At 37.5% G+C, this 19,071-nt stretch overlaps 1 protein-coding gene across 7 annotated transcripts in view; it reads right to left on the reverse strand.

Annotated features, from left to right (window-relative positions):
- Positions 1-4,177: 4,177 nt before the first annotated feature.
- The window catches only part of Scn3a (sodium voltage-gated channel alpha subunit 3), a 110,100-nt gene continuing 95,206 nt past the window's right edge, over positions 4,178-19,071 (reverse strand). For all 7 annotated transcript variants that reach the window (XM_034494522.2, XM_034494517.2, XM_034494513.2 and 4 more), the window contains 7 exons: positions 18,763-18,885; positions 14,963-15,235; positions 14,073-14,126; positions 13,104-13,241; positions 11,979-12,083; positions 9,657-9,927; positions 4,178-7,622 (listed from right to left, as the gene is read on the reverse strand). In XM_034494522.2, coding sequence (XP_034350413.1) covers positions 6,427-7,622; positions 9,657-9,927; positions 11,979-12,083; positions 13,104-13,241; positions 14,073-14,126; positions 14,963-15,235; positions 18,763-18,885 — 2,160 coding nt within the window. In that variant the 3' untranslated portion in view covers positions 4,178-6,426. The remainder of the gene's footprint in view (positions 7,623-9,656; positions 9,928-11,978; positions 12,084-13,103; positions 13,242-14,072; positions 14,127-14,962; positions 15,236-18,762; positions 18,886-19,071) is intronic.

The raw sequence follows: 19,071 nt of genomic DNA on the forward strand, positions 1-19,071 counted from the left end.
GAAGGAGAAGCAGCCATTAAAGTAGATAACCCAGAGCTGTGTGGCACCTAACAAGGAGAGCAGCCAATGGGAAGTGGTGCCAGCTTAAGCCTGGGAGACAAGCTGAGGTGCCACAGATAAGATGGTAGAACAGCAGTAATGAGGCTGCCCAAACCGCTTGGAGCTCAGAAGATGGCACGCACATATGTTAAAGTTTAATGTGTAACATTTAAGACTGTTAGGAATTTTACAACTATTTATGTTTTAATAATGCAAACATACCTCTTTTAACTTTGTTAGTATTTTCTGGTATTTTTCCCATTATACTAGATAATTACTCATGAGACAATCTAAGGAAGGAATGATGTGTCTCATGGTTTCAGATGGCTCCTTGTTATGTTAGAACTTACAGGACCTAACCATCTAACTGAAATACCACACCCCCCGGTGTGCTTTAGTAACCCCCTAGGCATTTTAGTTCAATTAAAATTAACTACTGCAGCAGGCAATCCAAAGCAAGCAGCACCTCTAGAATAAGGACTGCAGAGCAAGGACTTCAGAGCCCTTTCACCTTGCTCTCCTAGCCTGAGAGAATTTCTCTGGAATGATTGTGAATTCATCCATGCATGACTACAGCCTATTGAAAACCCTTTCATCTCTCTCCTTAAATATCTGATGACCCCAAAGACTTTAGGGTAGTTGTCTCATCGGGTGCTGAAAGTATATGTTCACTATGCTAAATCCTGAAATTATCCTTGCCCTGCCAGTGTACCTGTAAATTATTAAAATGAAGATCTACATGATTAAGTATTGAAATAAAACCTCAGTCATACAACATACTTCTAATTGAAGATGAAACTACTGTTTCACTAATAAAGTTAATTTAACTAAGTTCTTTGGTCCCATAGCTTCTGCTAACAACAGCTATTATTTGTAATCCATAGATATGAGGTACACAGTATTTTTCGTGTGTGTGTGTGTGTGTGTGTTTGTCATTTTCTCACCTGATCATAGGATGAGCTATGTGAATGTAGATGATAATAAGCTGAGGAATTATATTTATTAAATATTTTAAAACTGTTATTTTCATTCACATTTCTGAAATAATTGGTTTTACTGCTTGTGTATCTAAATATTGACAGTAATATACTCTGCTGATCATAGTCGATGAAAGAAATAGAGGAGAGGAAATTAACAGTTATGTATTCCGTATCTTGTGTACACTATGATCTATTAACAGACTTAAATGAAAAAGGAAGCGGCGACAACATGGGTTCATAAACGCCAGTGCACATGCGCAGTACAACCATAGGCGAAGGGCAGCTCTCCATCAATCAAAGTCGGAGTTTTCTTAAAGGATGATGGCATTTGAGATGGCCTAAGAAAAGTTGGTAATGATTTGTTCTGAAAAAACAATTGAGAGGCGAGAGGGGGAGAGGGAAGAACGTGCAGGTGAAGAAGTAGCAAGTGCAGACGGAGAGAGGTCAGAGCATCAGGGTGCTGGAGAATACGTATTTTGAGGGGTGGAGGGGTGTGGATTTGAAGTGTTTGATAGATGGTGGTGGTGGAGCATCTGTAGAGGACATTATACGATTATTTCTTACTTCACGACAAGAATTGATTTCCTACGTGTTTGAGTCCTGATTAGGTTTCAGGGTTTTAGATATGTCCTCCAGAAGGTCGTTAGAATTATGGAGGACAGAAAAGCTCTGGGGATGAGCAAAAAGAAATATTGCAAACAGAAGGACCAGAGGAGCAATGATGGATACATCAAAATATTACCTACCTTGGCTACAGTGGAGTATTGCTGTGGGTGTTGTTATAAGAGAATGACATACATGTTTAATTCTTTTATTATGGTTGAAAATATGCATTAACTCAACCTCTTGGAGTAGTATGTTAAATGTTTTTTTAATGACAACCAGATTTATTCCTCTGGGACAATTTCCCAAATGACTAGTGATTTACTGGCTTTGATATAGTGTATTGTATACCAGATGTCATCTGTTAGAATTCTGTAATATACAAAAGAAACAGTAACCCTTCTTTCAATTATTTAGAATATCATTCAACTCTAAGAAGACATTTTTATTCATTTGATTAATGTCAGAATGAATGGTATGTTTCTGATTATTATTTGTTTTCTGAGTAATTTTTCAAAGGCAGATTGACAATATACATTTTTCCAGGTTAATGTTACCTCTTTAAAGAACACAATTCACTTGAATATGCAATTTGTTTTTGAACATAAAATTGAAGGCGTGATCATGACAGGAAAATACAGACTATAAACTGAAATATTAACAACAATAACAACCATAATAAGCTAACTTTCAGAGAAAGGTTGGTAACCAATCCCTACCTGAAGCGCATATAATGAACAGAACAGGCTTGGGAAAGCCCAATATACAAACTTGGAAGAGGTAGATGTTGTGTCAATGTCAAATAAAGAAGTATACATCTTGTGGCCCAATGCCTGGGCTTCTTCAGCTGTCCCGCCCACTCCCATTCTTGGTTGTATTTTCCATTTTAATAAACTGTCTACATTTCTAGTCACATGTTCCTAGTACAATCCTTTGTCTTGGGAAAAAGGGGCTTGCCTGGACCTGTGGTATCTTTTTCCTTTTCTCTAATTTTGCCTCCCTGGATACTGACCCAAAGTCAAAACATGCATTTTCTCTGACACTCTTGGCTTTCCTCGTTTCTCTGACTCCCATGCATAACTTTCTGTCTCCCCAACTCCACCTCCCTCCTCCAGAAGCTATTTAGAATTACAGATTGCCCAATTCATTGTTTGTCTTTAAGACTCTACTAAAAATTGTTCTCAACATTTCTTCTGAGTCTGTTTTTAATTTTTTATGTTATTATTGTTATTGTTTATTATGAGATTAAGAAGTCAAATGGGAGCTTTTGACTCTCTGGTAACAATGTATAGAAAACAACCCCAATTCAAGGTCACCATGCTAGAAGAGAGAGAGAGAGAGAGAGAGAGAGAGAGAGAGAGAGAGAGAGAGAGAGAGAGAGAGAGAACTGAAATTGCACTGAATTACACCTTTAATCTGATGCCAAAAATGGAGCTGAGGACACAGGTCAGGACTTCTGGCCCGATCATATTACATTTTTAATAAAATGTCACTATTGATTTCCTCAACAATTACTCTGAGTAGATACAATACATAGAAGTGGGTTTCATGGTGTTTATTGTGTCCTACATACTTGAAATGTCAGTCAGAAGCATTATTTTACATAGTTCATTATCCTTGGCTGCAATTATTGAAAATCAGAATGCATATTTCCCTTACATTTCTCAAAAACAAAAGAAATCAAAGCTATTTATACTAATATCCCTTGTTACTAAAACTAAGTTTTCTTCATGTCATAGTATTGTTGCTTCTGGAAGAAAGAATTTGATTGACTCACTGTTATTTTTCACACAAAATTCCAAAATAAAAAAAATTTTAACTGGAAGGATTTTATTATTCACAAAAGCAGTTATTTTAAAAGTCTATCAAATTATATCTATGCCTCTATATTTGGATAACAACACTTTTCTAGAAAGGTATCTTTCAGAGGAGTTCTTTTCTCAACTGAAGCCATTATACACTACATTGGAAGACAGTGGCACTGATGTAATGCATATTAATTGTTTGCTTCCAGAGGCATGGTTAGTGATTATATATCACGGTGCTTTAAAAGACTTAGGATTTGGCAAATCAGTATTTCTGGTATTGGTCAAACCTGTAAATTGACTTGAAGAATTGGAAGAAGCCAATAAATGAATCCCATTAGTCACTTTATGGGATTTATTTTGGGACAATTATGAAATACATATTTAGATCTAAGTCTTCTTAAAAGCATTCATTACAATGTGAGTTTTCTGTTGAGATATATAGGTTCAGGGTATTGAATGGACAAAAATGTAAGAAACCCTGAAAAGCTAATGCAAATTCTTAATGCCTGTGTCATTTATACTTCATAGGCTACAGAGCGTGTTATGAAATGAAGTGTGAGTGAAATGTCATTCACCAACATGTTAGGACACAACACTATGGATACCCAGAGTGTCGAGATTAGATTCTTAGGAATTCATTAAATGAACTGAAATTGACAGTCAGTGGTGAGGGCTACTGCCAGTATTGTCAAACCGGAAGGTGCAATCACATGGGCTGCTCTTTGGATGAAGGAATAGTTCACAAAATTGCTTTTAACTAGTCTTTATTTTGACAAACTTCTCGGTAGATAATGTAGCAGGGTGTTACAAAACTCGTGTGAACTCCTATGAGTACAAATGTTGAATCCAATACAGGTTTTCTCTAGTTGTGTAAATTTTTAACCTGCCAATAATTAAAAAAAAAAAAAAAAAAAACTCAGTCCAACAAATAAGATACAGTTAAAAAAATGAAATATTTATTCTTTTGGCTCAATAATGAAGTAGCTCACCATTCTTTTAGTAGTAGCAATTCCCTGCATGCAGTTCATCAGTACACTACAGTAAATAGTTTTGTAAAGGAATAAACAGTAAACTTTTGGTTTATGAAAAAAAAAAAAAAAGAAGAAGAAGGAAAAGAAGAAAAGAGTTGTATCATGTTAGGTAATTGCACAACTTTCCCACGTTGTTCCTGGTTAAAAAGGACAGAGCCATTGTTATATCCGTGATAGCTTTAGAGCAACAGGATTTAAAAAAATAAGCCTAGTCTGCATATGCAAATACTACAAAAGTTGAGTTAAAAAAAAACCAAACTTCCATGAGTGAAGGATTCTCTGCAGGCAGCCAGAGTTGGTAGAAAACGGTCAGGGTTTGAGAATGTGACCAACATATGTCTTATTAGAATGGTAGAAAGTATACTGTAACAAAGAAATCCACAAGACCCATTGTCTAGCTTTTATTTTAGGAAATTATCTGCTGAAAAGTCTTCTGGATGCAAAAGTTTGGAGTTTTGATTTAAAAAATAAGAAGCAAAAGGATAAGGTAAAATAAATTGCCATGTCATTAACCTGAAAATAATTTTCTTATGTACAAATGCTGACAAAGAAAACCGATTATATTTTACATTATTTATATTTAAACAAATTTTGGACTTTTTTTTTTCTTAGCAAACTATGAAGTATAGGATCTGGTAATAGGCTATACAGTGTGTCTCCTTTAAATAATAAAGACACATTGTGATACTCAAGTTGAATTAACAATGCAAAAAAATAAAGGTGTTTTAAAGTAATATCAATGAGAATTTCTTGACAGGTAGACAGAGAGCAGATTGAATTCATTCTACCACCAACATGTGAGTCTTCTCACCAAAACTGTGATAAATGAACTGATTAAAATAGAGCAGCTTAGGCAATATTAGCATGCATTAGTGATAGCCTCCCAACTATTTCTGTGTAATGAATGGTACAAGATACCTTCCTGTTGGAAGCTTGCAAAAGACACATACACTGTGGTACATATGTGATTTAATAGAATTTGTGTATTAGGCTATATATACGTTTATATATATATTTGCCCAAACATGCACCACAGGATAAAGTAACTATTTACATAACAGAGGGTGCTTAATTGACATAAATTGTCAGTGTTGCTGAGAGCAGAAGATGGCAAAGAAATACTGCCACACTAAGTGGAGCAACTATTCTAAAGTGATACTTTGGATAGATTTTTTTTCAGAACAGAAATATTAGATAAATTTTTTTGGAGGGAGGACACGTAACAAAAATTAAATATAGAACTCTGAAACTTAGAATAAAATTTGCACTTGTTGAAACAAAATATTTTGCATAAAAATAATCCTTTAAATATTAGAGGAGTCTTTACAGGCACATAACTGCTCAGATATAAACAAACATAACAGACTAAAAATACTTGTAAGCTAACACCATCCAGAAAGTTTAAGTATTTGAAACTGTTAACATTAGAATTTATTTTTTCTTTGTTTTGAGCAATAATTTCATCTCTCAGGCAAAATATTTTTTTATGATTACTGGAGAAACTTGTGGACTTAGCAACATGGGATTCTTATATATATATTTTCCCTTAACGTAAACTTCATTTACAAAAATAGTGACATAGTATTATGAACAGACTATGAGTGGGAATCAGGAAGATACACCGGGGCAGATTTTGTAAAAATATGGCAAATGTGAATGTTAAAAACAGATGACAGGAACGTTGTACTAATGGTGTTTGGTGGCGTGATGATGGTCACTTTCACAATGGAGTTCTCTTCAGCAGTGTCAGCTGGTAATGGAAGCAGCAACCTCTTGTCAATGTTGATACCCTGTCTCACAGAGTGGCAGTGACAGAGGTCACTGTCTGGTATAGGCACTGACCTTGAGTATTTGTTGAAACAGTCAGTTTGGCATGGACCTTTCCTTAAAGTCCAGTTGACACAGACACTTTACCTTCAGAGGCTGTAAACAATTGATTACAAAGACATTTCTTTGTTTCTTTTTTTACTTTTGATTCTCTCTGACCTCTTTCCCTTTGCTTTCTTTTTCCGGTTTGTCTTTCTCGAACTTTTCCTTATCTGGTTTTGTTACACTGTCATAGGAAGGAGGAGAGGTGGTAGAGGAACTCCCATCAGTCTTTTCTGGGGTGGAATTCCCATTTAATTTGTCAATAACCATATCTCCTTTTATAGGTAAGTCAATCCTTCCCTTGATTGTCTCTTTGTCATATTTACTTGATATGTTTTTTAACCTTTGTTTTAAAAGATAACATCTGTAATTACGCTGAATGATAGCAGCAGACACCTCCTCTTGTTTGCGTTTCAGAGTCGTGGTAATGGGCTCATAAGAGACCTTGGAGGGATTAGAAGCCATGAACCGATCTTCCATCTGGATTCGAAGGGCATCCATCTCTCCGCTCTCACCCAGGACCCGCTTTGTAAAAGCAAATAAGATGTCCAGGCAGTGGATGCGGTCTCCACTCACCATGGGCAGGTCCATGGCAATGAGCTGGACTTTGTTTGGCTTTGCGATGAGGAGGGGAGGATCCAGGGCAGCCGCAAAGTCAGAGAGCTTGCAGAACTCTATGAACTGAGTGGCGTCAGGGTCGAACTTCTCCCAGACCTCGTAGAACATCTCAAAGTCGTCCTCACTCAGGGGCTCAGCACTTTCTTCAGTGGCAACGCTGAAGTTCTCCAGGATGACAGCGATGTACATGTTCACCACAACCAGGAAGGATATGATGATGTAGCTGACAAAAAAGAAAATCCCCACAGATGGATTTCCACAGTCCCCCTTCACCGAGCTTCCAGGGTGAATTGCATCGGGGTCACAGTCGGGGGGTGCACTGTTAAGGATGGGAGCCAGCAGTCCATCCCAGCCTGCAGAGGTGGTGATTTGGAACAGGCAGATCATACTGTTGCCAAAAGTCTCAAAGTTGAACATGTCATCAATTCCAGCCTCCTTTTTAACATAAGCAAAGTTGGACATCCCAAAGATGGCGTATATGAACATGACCAGGAAAAGCAGGAGGCCGATGTTGAACAGGGCAGGAAGTGACATCATCAGAGCAAAGAGCAGTGTGCGGATCCCCTTGGCGCCTTTAATCAGGCGTAGGATTCGTCCAATCCTGGCCAGGCGGATGACTCGGAACAGGGTAGGGGACACGAAATACTTCTCTATCAGCTCAGCAAGGAACATTCCTATGGAAAATTAGAGAAGCCAGATGAACAGTGGGTATATTGATGTTTATAGGAATGTTGTATGTGTGTTCCTCCTTTTAAAAAATAAACTTACCGAAACCCGAACTTCAAGTTTGAATCCACTATAACATTGACATTTAAATGCCTAAGAGTCTTATTAAAATGATTTTATAACATGATTTTATAAAGGAATATAATTTTTTGTAAATTTCAACATAATCTGAAATATTACTATGCCAATTCAAGGTTATACTTATTATATTTCTCTACTATACATAAAATATGGCAATGAAAATAAAGATTCTTTCTGAAAGAAGTTAATTTACTGTTCTCAGCAAGAGTGATACTTTTTGTAGTTGGAGAAAATGGATCACATCTGAACTAAAGTTTCTACATTTGGAGCTTTATAATATTCTCATTTTTCTTTTCCTCTTGGTAAGACCCCCTCTACCTTACAAGAGCTGTGTCAGATGCCACCGCTCTTTGTTCTGAAAGGCTATTGAATGCTTTGGGCAGTGTTCGTTATCTCCTCTTGATAAGGAGCCTCAAAGCAGGCAAAAGAGTCAGAGACAGCCCCTTGTCTCAGTTTTAGGAGTCCCACAAAAATATCAAACCACACAACCATCACACATATGCAGAGGACCTAGGTCAGACCCATACAGGCTCCCTGATTGTTGCTCCAGTCTCTTTGAGCCCCTATGTGCCCTGGTTAGTTGATTCTGAGGATCGTATGCTTATGGTGTCCTTGAACTCTTTGGCTTCTACAATCCTTCCTTCTCCTCTTCCACAGGATTCCCAGGGCTCTGCACCATGTTTGAATATCTCTGTATCTGCTCCTATCAGTTGCTGGATAAAGTCTCTCTGATAAAAAACTGTAGAGCTGGATCAGCAGTTAAGGGCACTGACTGCAATTCCAGAGGACCAGAGTTCAGTTCCCAGCATCCACATGGCAATTCACAATTGTCTCTAATTCCAAGATCTGACACCCTAAATAGACATAAACACAGGCAAAGGAACAATGCACATAAAATTAAAATTAATGTTTTTTTTTAAAAGACTCTGACGATGATTGTGCTAGGTTCCAGTCTATGAGCATAGCAGAATAGTATCAGAAATCATTTCATTGATTTTTTTTTTTTTTTTTTTGCCAGTCCTGTCTAGGGCTTTGAGGTTTCTAAAGCCCATACCAGGTCTGATATCCCACCCCTCCTCTTCCTACTGCCTGTGAATCAGGATGTAAAGCCCTTGGCTAATGCTCCATTGCTGTGCCTCTCTTCTTCCTGCTATGATGATCATGAGCTAACCCTCTAAAACTGTAAGCAAGTCCCTAAGTAAATGCTTTCTTTTTTAAGCACAGTGTCTTCACAACACGAAGACAGTGACCAAGACAAGTGCTAACACTACTGTTAATCATGATGTGTTTAAAAAAAAAAATGTGCCTAGCCCCTAACCTGACTCTGTTTACCACTAGCAGAACACTGTGGTTTGAATAGATGCCATTGCCATCAGCTCTGAGTGTTTTAGACCCCTGCTGATGTAGCTGGTTGTGGTATTATGGAAAGTTGTAGAACATTCAGGACGTGAAGCTTTATTAGGATAAATGGCTTTGGGTGGGGGCAGGGTTTGGCAATTTATATGACATCCGAATTTCTTGTCCTCACTTTCATTCCCAAATGCAGATTCACCTTAACCAGCTGTACCTTGGGCCCCATGCCAGGCTTTCCACATAAGGATGGAGTGTGTCCCTACTCTTGTGAGTCAGAATATATTCCTTCCTTTGTTAAGTTACTTCTTGTTTATTCTGTCCCAGCAAGGAGAAAGTTCCCCCAATCCAATATTGATAATTTAATTTCTCACCAGTTAGCTTTGTTAAGAAACACAAGTTTCAGGATTTTATTGAAATACGTTAGCATTTAAAATTTCACTCCACACACCCCACTCTCCTCCAACTGCATTTCTATGTCAAACTGTGGGCAGGATTTGGGGAAAAATGTTCTCTAGAAAGGCATGTCTCTGTAACTGAACTGTTCTTACCCACAATCGAGAGGATCACCACCACAAAGTCAAAGATGTTCCACCCTATTGTGAAGTAGTAGTATCTGAGAGAGATGAGCTTCAGCAGAAACTCCCCAGTGAAGAGGACGATGAACACCAGGTTGATTCGGGACAAAACCAGGGTCATGTATTTGCTCTGGTCGTCCGTTTCCACCATCATGGTCACCATGTTCAGACAGATGAGGATCATGATGCTGATGTCAAACACTTGTCTGGTTACAAAGTCGAAGACCATCCCTTGAAATTTGTTCTAGAAAGAAAAGAAATAGTGTCAGTGCACACATTGCATATTCAGTGGTCTGGTTACACTGCAAATAAGACCTTTCCACATCTGCCTCTGGGGTATCCACCCACCTTACTACACACTACATAATCTCTAAGTTCCATTTCACTTCATATATTTTTAAAAAATGAGAGGTACCATACCACATGCCCATAACAAACATATTTTGTTTACTTGTGTCTCATAGGAAAACAAAGCAAAATAACCCTGAAACTGGTGGCAACTGGCTGAAAATATTCAGAGGCTATTTGTTAATTATGATCATGTCTATAAAAATGATTTTAACTAGTAGTGAAGGTTTAAGAAAAGGTAAACATAGACTTTCAGATGAATAATCTACTTCATTAATCAGTATTCTAAGAATTTTCTGATATTCCTCATTTTACCCCTCAAACAATGGAAGTTAAATGTATTTAGTTCTACCATTTCTACTTCTGTATGCTTGTGAGTTTATTTGTTAATTTATCGGTTTTTCCAGAGGACCAAGGTTCAATTCCCAGCACTCATGTGATGGCTCATAACTCTTGGTAATTTTAGTTCTAGGGTTCTGGACTCCATCTTCTACCTTCCATGAGTACAGGCACGCACACGGTGCACAGGCATATGCATAAGCAAATTATCTGTGCCCCCCCCCCCGTATCGTTTTAAAGATGCATGAGAAATGCTTGTATAATTAACACCCATTTCAGAAAACATGTGCTTTTAGAGTCCTGTGTAAATACAATGTTAAATGTGGTTTTATTAGATAATTAAAATAATTTATAATAAGCACACAAAATCCCATGGCTTATGGAAAAATCCAAGGTCATACACCAACTGTGTTTCCAGATATCAGTGACCAGATATCAGTGAGTGGGTTCATTCATTTCTTTCTGTGTGAGGTACCTTCCCATCCTTCCTCCCTACCTCATATCTCCCAGTTTTAATTATTTTAAATATATAGTAAGGTGAAGTCACCAATAGGGTTCATGAACCTTTCAGGTATGAATTTTGCTGATCATGGGTTATGTAAACAGGGGTACAGTTATGTTATGGGCCTCAACTGTCTTACCATTTTCTCTATCTGAGAAGGCAGGTGAGTTAGGGTACAGTTCTGCGAATGTGACCCACTATCATCATGCCGTTCCACATTAGGAAGCATCACAGACTATACATTTGAATGTTTTTAATTCTCTTTCAGTGAAAGTAAATTCTTAGAGACAGTTTTCCTTTCCAAGCAAATTGGGAATATTCTCTAGCCTCAAGAATGAGAGAACCCAGAAAGACAAATGGTTTTCTCATGTGTAGAACCTAAACTTAATAATATATTAAGTTACAAATAATATGAAGAGAAAGAATGTCATGAATCTAGGGGAGCACGGCAAAAGAAAGGTTGTAAGGGATTGTGGAGAGAGCTATAGAGTATGTGTAATATGAGGTGGAAACAGGAGGTTACTAGTTACAGGGAGGAAGGCCCCTGGACTGAAGGGTACAGACAGCATAGGAGAGGCCAGAAGGAGACAGAAGTTATAACAGTCTAATGATTCATATGTATGAAAATTCTATGAAATATTGTTTACTTTGTATGGTACCATAAAGGGTAATAAAAGAAAAAAAAAGCTAAAATGGGCTTTATGACAGGGAGGGGAAGAAAGGAAAGGAAGAAGCCATAACATGGAGAAAAGATGGAGAGATGGACAGGGATATCTGGGAGCCTAAAGGACACATCAATACAGTCAGAGGGGCATAACTACACGTGTCTGCAGCAGGAGGATGACTCTTGCTTTGGTGCCAGTTCTTGGGAACTCTTGAGTTGGAGGTCTCAACTCACCAACTATCAAGAATGTCCCAGTATTTTAGGAACTTGACACTTGCTACCAAGCATTGCGGCAGCTTGAGAGTCTGCCGCACAGCACAGTATGGGATTCGTGATTAGATTGGTGCGATAAATTGGTGACATCACCCAATGTGTTCTGATCCAGATACTAGAACTGAAACACTGTCTTAGAATTTTAATGAGTACAAGGTAGACTTCTTACTGCAGGCCGAGGGATGGGCTTCTGAGGTTTTTTGGAGCCAAGTTTCTTCATTGCATTGTAGTATTTTTTCTGTTCTTCTGTCATAAAGATGTCTTGACCTCCAAAGTAAACACACAGAATAGCATGGTTACAATCCTAACCTGTGTTACAACAGTATTTTAACTGAAGTATTTCTGAGCTTTCTTTTAGTCTTGTCTCAATTTTGAATGGATATTATCTTGATAAATATAGATTTATTTGTCTGCTTCTCCCATTTATGTGAAATGCTGAAGACTTTAATATTATGCAAAACCCATAAGCACATAAAATTCTGATTAGTCCAGCATCCTAATTGGATTATATTAGGTTCACAATGAATTTTAAGGTCCTTAAATATATTTTCAGGGAGCCAAATATGTTTTCTTCCTCTCTTGCTGTTTAAAGTTTTCCTGTTTTTGTGGGCCAAGCAATGTGATAGGCATAAGAATCACATAGGTATATAACATGGTATCATGTTCCCTAAGGGGGCAGGTGGAAAAAATGTACAATATTGTGCAAAAGAGGGTGAGGTTAAAAAAAAATCAAGCAAATGAACAGGAGGAAGGAAGGAAAGTCATTGTAGACACAGCAAAAATTGAGAGAGCCTGGCTTGAGCTTAAGGCTTTAATGTACAATAAAGAGTTTGCTTGGCAATGCATCTCAGGAAGAGAAAATATCACTTATAAAGCCATGGGGAGACCATTGTGTGGCTGAGTTCTGAAAAGGTCAGGGAGACTTGTGCAGCTGCCTTGTAACGAGTGCTGTTGGTGATGTTGGTGCTGAGGGAAGGAGTGCAAAATAGGAAAAGGATAAAAATGAGGTGAGAGAGAAGAGGCTGAGAAACTGGGGAGGGTTATTCCTGCAAGACCCCATCCGCCATGCTAAGCACTGGATAACTGTTGATGTGCTGAAGCAATGGTTATACTACAGAGTCAGAAAGACAGCTGTAACCATGGATGAAAGGAGAGAGCCAGTAGATTACCAGGCATGTAGTGAGACTGAAAATCATATAAACAATCTAAGTATGTCATGACTCCAATGGTCTGGTTGGCTCTATGACGGATGGGTGCTTTGAGTAGGGAAGGGTAGGAGGTGAGAAATACTCATCTTTTTCTTCTGCTGGTTAAAGTTGTCTATGATGACACCGATGAATAGATTCAGAGTGAAGAACGACCCGAAGATGATGAAGATGACAAAGTACAGATACATGTACAGATTTTCTTCATATACAGGCTGCAGTTTGACCTAAACAATAATGAAAATATTTAATATCATTAGCAAAGAGGACCCTCGAGCTAAATAATATAGTGAGTGCTGTTACTTAACATGAACTTATTATGTCTTTAGATATCATTTTACAAAAATAATTACTTTCTCTAACAACCATGAGTTGTTCAAAAGTAAAACCATTTTACTTTTGAAATGGAATGTTTTTCCATTGTCTCCTGCTTGACAAGTATTCCTCAGTACAAGTAAAACTGATACAAATTCAGCTAAAAGTTTGGGCCTGTTATTTTATTATCATAGTCATCATTATTATTATTATTATTATTATTATTATTATTATTATTATTCCAACATTTTTGGCAATGTCTTCACTTTGTCTTCGGAAAAGCTTTAGTAGCAGAAAATCAACTAAGAGGAAAACACAGGATAAGCAGACATGCTTTAGCTATTTCTTTGTATCTCTGAGTTTGGTTTCCTTGAAGTCTCCTAGCATGTCTGTGTTCTAATGTTCCTGGAAGCTGCTTCATAGACTGGCCGATCATGTCTTCTAAAGAAACAGAAAAGCAAGTGACTCCTTTACACTGAGGTACCTTCGTACTCCAATTAGTTCTATTTTCAGGGCTAATCTGATGTCTTCTACTCATGTAACTTGAGAATTTTTCACAGTAGACATGTTATCTATTACATACCATACCTGTAGCAACCAAACTACTATCCACACTGTGAGCACTCTGTCAATCATTTCTACTGTACTGGTAAATACTATATGTGGATTCTGAGTCTCTCAGTTCACTTTTTACCAGTGTTTACCATGCTAGTAGCTGTAAAGAGCATCTGAGAGCTACTTACATCCCGTGAATCAACAGCTGCATACATAATATCCATCCAGCCTTTGAATGTGGCCTGTATTGAACACATATTAGAATTATTTATGAATATCTCACTCAAACTCATTGCATTTACCCGACTTTAATACAACAGTATTTTTATAAGTATTTTTTCATATGATACCATGACATTTCACAGGTGTTCAAATGAGTTGAATGGGGGGCGTCATCAAGTACCTCCCTACTACTAAGAAACCAAATTTGTATTTAGAATTTAGTATTTCTTTTCTTCTCTTGGGAGCTACTCTATGCTATTTTTCTATAATAAAACATAATGGAGACTTGATTAATGAAAATCCCACTTTAATCTCGTCTTAAAACCTTCCAGTAAGAAGATAAAACCTGTGGTTGACAGCTATGGTTGTATTCAAGCACAACTCCTTTTCACTAATAACTGATTAACAAATATGCTGTCATGAAGTTAAGAAATTAAGCATTACATATTTCGTAAAGTATCCCTTGAGATTTACATTTCTGCATATAATAGCATCTTATTATTTTAGACACTACTATGGAAAGTCTCTGGCTAAAAGTTTGTACACTTAATTCATTCATATAATATATAATTGATATTTCAATATATATAATTTTACAGAAAAGTAAAAATCAAAACAATGATTAACAATATAACAAGAAAGATATAGGAAGAAGAAAGGAATCCTGTAAAGACATTAAAAACTGCATTCCTGGGGAAATAAAAAAACTGCAATGACTTCCTAAGAGCCAAATAACTAATTTGAGGGGTTATCAACTACCTTTCTACTGTTAAATAAGAATTATTCAGAGTGCAGCAGGAGGGGTCTTGGATAGCATGCTTTGAAATGTTTTCAGGCTCATACAGTAGCCACATACCACTTGCAGCAATGCCAGGTAGCCGGCCCCAACGTTGTCAAAGTTGACTTTCACATTCTTCCACCGGGCTTGCTTGCCAAGAGCCTGACAGTCGCTGAAATTGTTGACTTCACTCATGTCAAACATGTTGCCGGTAGTCATGTTAACACAGTGATAGAACTTTCCAGCAAACAGATTTACACCCATGATACTAAAGATCAACCAGAAGATGAGGCACACCAGTAGCACATTCATGATGGAGGGGATTGCGCCAACAAGAGCGTTCACAACCACCTGTGGAAGGGCAGGACAGCAATCACTTGGTAAAGTGGAAGCCATTGCAGATGTGTATGCATTCGGCATGAAGATACTATTTGGATAGGGTTAAATGCGTATCTCCATAGATTTCTAGCCCTAGAATGTTTGTTCCAGTGTTTTTTACTACATATTGTGGAGGGTAGACAAACAACAATACAGCTAAAGAGTTAAGCAAGAAAGGAAATCAAAATGCAACAAACATTGAAAGGAAACAAATACAACCTGGATATAGTAAGATCTTCAAAAATATACACGATGTGCAGGGAGAGTGGTAAGGGTGAAAATATGCATTAAACGAAATAATCATTTGCTGTAGCATGTATTAAGTCTTTTGAACATGTGTGAATTAGTGACAATCTGAAAGAGGAATTATGTCGCCTCTTCACAAATAAAGCATGACAAAAATGAAGTAAATTTGTATCCTCAGATCAGGTATATTTATATGACTATGAAGGTCAGGACTAAGGGTTTTCAAGTCTTTTTGTTTCATTCTAGAAAAATCTTACTCTTTTAGACATAGAATGAATTACCATCAGATTTATCTTCAGATGCATTAGTATCAAATATATCCCATTATTATTACTTGGCAATGTCCCGAGTGTTCTCCTTGAGCCTATGCTATTTGTTTTTATAAGGCTGACCTGCTTAGTGAAGAAAAACACTCACCCTTCTTTTGTTTTTCTGAATCTAGAAAAGGTGAAGATGTGTTTTAAGATCTCAAAGATAGCAAAAGTAGTTTTTCTAACACCACTTACTCTAATTGACAGTGGACTACATGGTTAAGTGCTTATAGTCAATGAAACTATTGTTTATTTAAAATATTATAAACATTATTTTTTAGAAATAAATTTGAAATCCAAAATTCTAGTGGTTTCCTATATTAATTGAATTTTATTTCCTTTAGAAATTAAGTCATGTTTGTTATACTTGTCAATTTTCTTTTCAGATTAAAATGATGTACAATGGCCTTTTCCATACCCTTACAATTTTTTTTTATCTTCAAATAGATGTTGCTACATTTATCTGAATTAAAATACTAATCTAGAATACTTTTTAGATTAGAGGAAAATTGTAAGTCTTCAGACTTGTTCAACTGATATTTTTTCTCTCTGATATAAGTTATAAATATGTTTGTTGGCCAAAGAGTTCCCATGGAAACCCTCAAACAACCCAGGTTATTACTAAGGCTTTAAGTTGCTCTCAAACTGATGACAAGGCCCCATTGCTGAAGACAACATCAAACACAACTCATTGAACACAGAGAATCAACTTGGTGCCCAGAAAAAGCCATCACTCCTATGTGCTAGTATCTTTGGTACAGGAAAGTACTTTGCAGGATACCAAAAGAAATGTAAACCAACCCAGCTACAGACCCTTTTATATATAACAGTGTTCTGCCTGCAAGTTAAACAGAAGTTTTATGGCAGTAAGCAACCAAAATCTGATTTGACTTAAGGCCCACTCCACAAGATAGATTCCATGTCTGATACTGCTTGAGTGACCAAGAACCCGTATCTTAGTCCGGGAACCTAGGTTAAAACCAAATAGTACTGTTCTAAACACAAAAACAACAAATAAACAAATAAAAATGTAGCATTAAGATGACATTCTGCTATACTCATAGATCAGTGTCTTGCTCATCCATCATCAGAGAAGCTTCTCCCTGTAGTAAATGAGAATAAAACCAGAGACCTACAGCCATACATTATCCAGAGGGTAAAAGACCTTGGAACACACTCTCAGCTCTAAGTGTCTCTATCAACTCCCTCCCCTCAGGGTTCTGGGAATTTTGCATAAGAGTAGACAGAAAGTATGACAGCCAGAGGGACTGGGGAACACCAAGTAAACAAGGCCCTCTAAGTCAACAAGATCAATGTACTTGGGAACTCACAGAGACTGGGGCAGCATGCGTGGGGCCTGCACAGGTCTGCAGGAGATGGGCTCCTAGTGATGAAAGAAGTGGATACATTCCCTCATTTCTAGCCTCAAAGCTATCTCCAATCGATAACTACTTGAAAATGAAAATTTTGTTTTCTTCAAAGGGAGTCTCACGGGGAGGGGGTGTGTGGGGGGGAACAAACTATATGAGGGGTGGGCTGCATACCCAGCAGTCAATGGCCAACACAAAAATAAAATCAGTGTCATCTGCGGAGGCTCCTTGTCTCAAAATGTCATGTCAAGGATTTATTTTCTCTAAGCTTTATTTTTTTATTTTAATATACATTAGTATATATAACATGACTAATGATATATATTCTCTCTCTTGTTTTTACTCTACAGGTCATTTGTGACTATATTATGGTTTCCTGTTTAGTGTTTTTATGGATTCCCGAGTGTACCAATGAGGGGGTCTTTGCATCTATATATGTTTCTTGAGCTTTTTTCCTATTTTTTGTTTGTTTTTACCCTATTTAAATGTTTTAGGTTTTTTTTTCCATCTTTTTTTTTTTTTTATTGTCCCTTAGAAGCCTGTTTGTTTTCCAGTGAGAGATAGAGGGGTTGGATCCATATGGGAGGGGAGGTGGCGAGGAACTGGGAGGAGAAGAAGAGGGGAAACTGAAATTAGGATATAGTGTATGAGTAAAAGATCTATCTTTTATTTAAAAAATAAAATTAAATAAACCATCACTATGAAGTCACGAAGCATGGCGTAGGCTCAGATGATGTCAGCACTGAAAGAAGATTGTTATTTCCAACAGATTTTTATGAGTTTGTTAACATAGGCAATCAAATAGATTTTGAACCAGGCAAGCCAAGCGTATCTCTCTGCTCAGTGCTGCAGGAGCAGCTGGAGGGTGGTTTCATTTTCCACGATGAGTAAATTCTTCAGTCAAGGCTGAAGGGGTTTATTGCCCCAAACAAACCACCTCCTAATATAAAAACCCCATGGCCTTGAAGAAATTCAATATCCGTGTGCATTTGCAAAGCAGATTAAACAAAGCTGGCCTTTGTGCAAAGCAGTTCTGAAGGCGTGGCAGCGTGCATTTTATATTGTGAGACAAGATACACTTGCTAAGGGAGAGAGCAGGGGAGGATGAAGCTGGGGCTGTGGAAAAAACAAACCTCACTCAGAATGGTGCTTAAAAAAAAATCTGTGAAGTCAGGCTTGTTAGAAATATGTAGCTAATTATCCTAGCAACTTGTTTCAGATATGAGGGATGCACTGGTTCTTCTGAATTCTATGATTTACATTAATTCAAGAAACAAAAGCATTCTGAAATTACTTTGCCTTTAAAAAAAAACCCTGACACCTTTTGAAGACCTCAAACTTATCTACTGAAGGCTTTGGTAGGATGAGTGCTGTCAGCAGTCATTCCAAAGAACCCAAACTATAAAAACAGTAGTGTGTGGAGGTTCTGTGTGTGTGTGTGTGTGTGTGTGTGTGTGTGTGTGTGTGTGTGTGTGTGTGTGTGTAAAGGTGTAAAGAGACTACCACGGCTCTGAGTCACTATTGGCTCATAACTCTGACTTGAGTTTTAAAAAGCATCATTGTATTTTCTTACCCTCATGCCTTCAAAACGGGATAAGGCTCGGAGCGGCCTGAGAGCTCTCAGTGTCCGGAGAGATTTGATGGCACCAAGTTCTGAATAACCAAGAGCAGTGGCTACCAGGCTAACCAAAGAAACCTGTAGATGGAAAACAAATAGTTGATCTACTACGAAACAAACTTTTAGATAGAGGCACAGCATGTACTGGCCATTCTTTTGTGAGAGCCAATAACATAGGAATATAACTATTCTATCTTTATCTTCTACATGGTTGTGCCATCTGATGCTGTCCTTTTCCTACCTGCAAAATGTGATAGTTGATCA

The sequence above is a fragment of the Arvicanthis niloticus genome, chromosome 2, assembly GCF_011762505.2.
Source record: "Arvicanthis niloticus isolate mArvNil1 chromosome 2, mArvNil1.pat.X, whole genome shotgun sequence".
NCBI classification, from domain to species: domain Eukaryota; kingdom Metazoa; phylum Chordata; class Mammalia; order Rodentia; family Muridae; genus Arvicanthis; species Arvicanthis niloticus.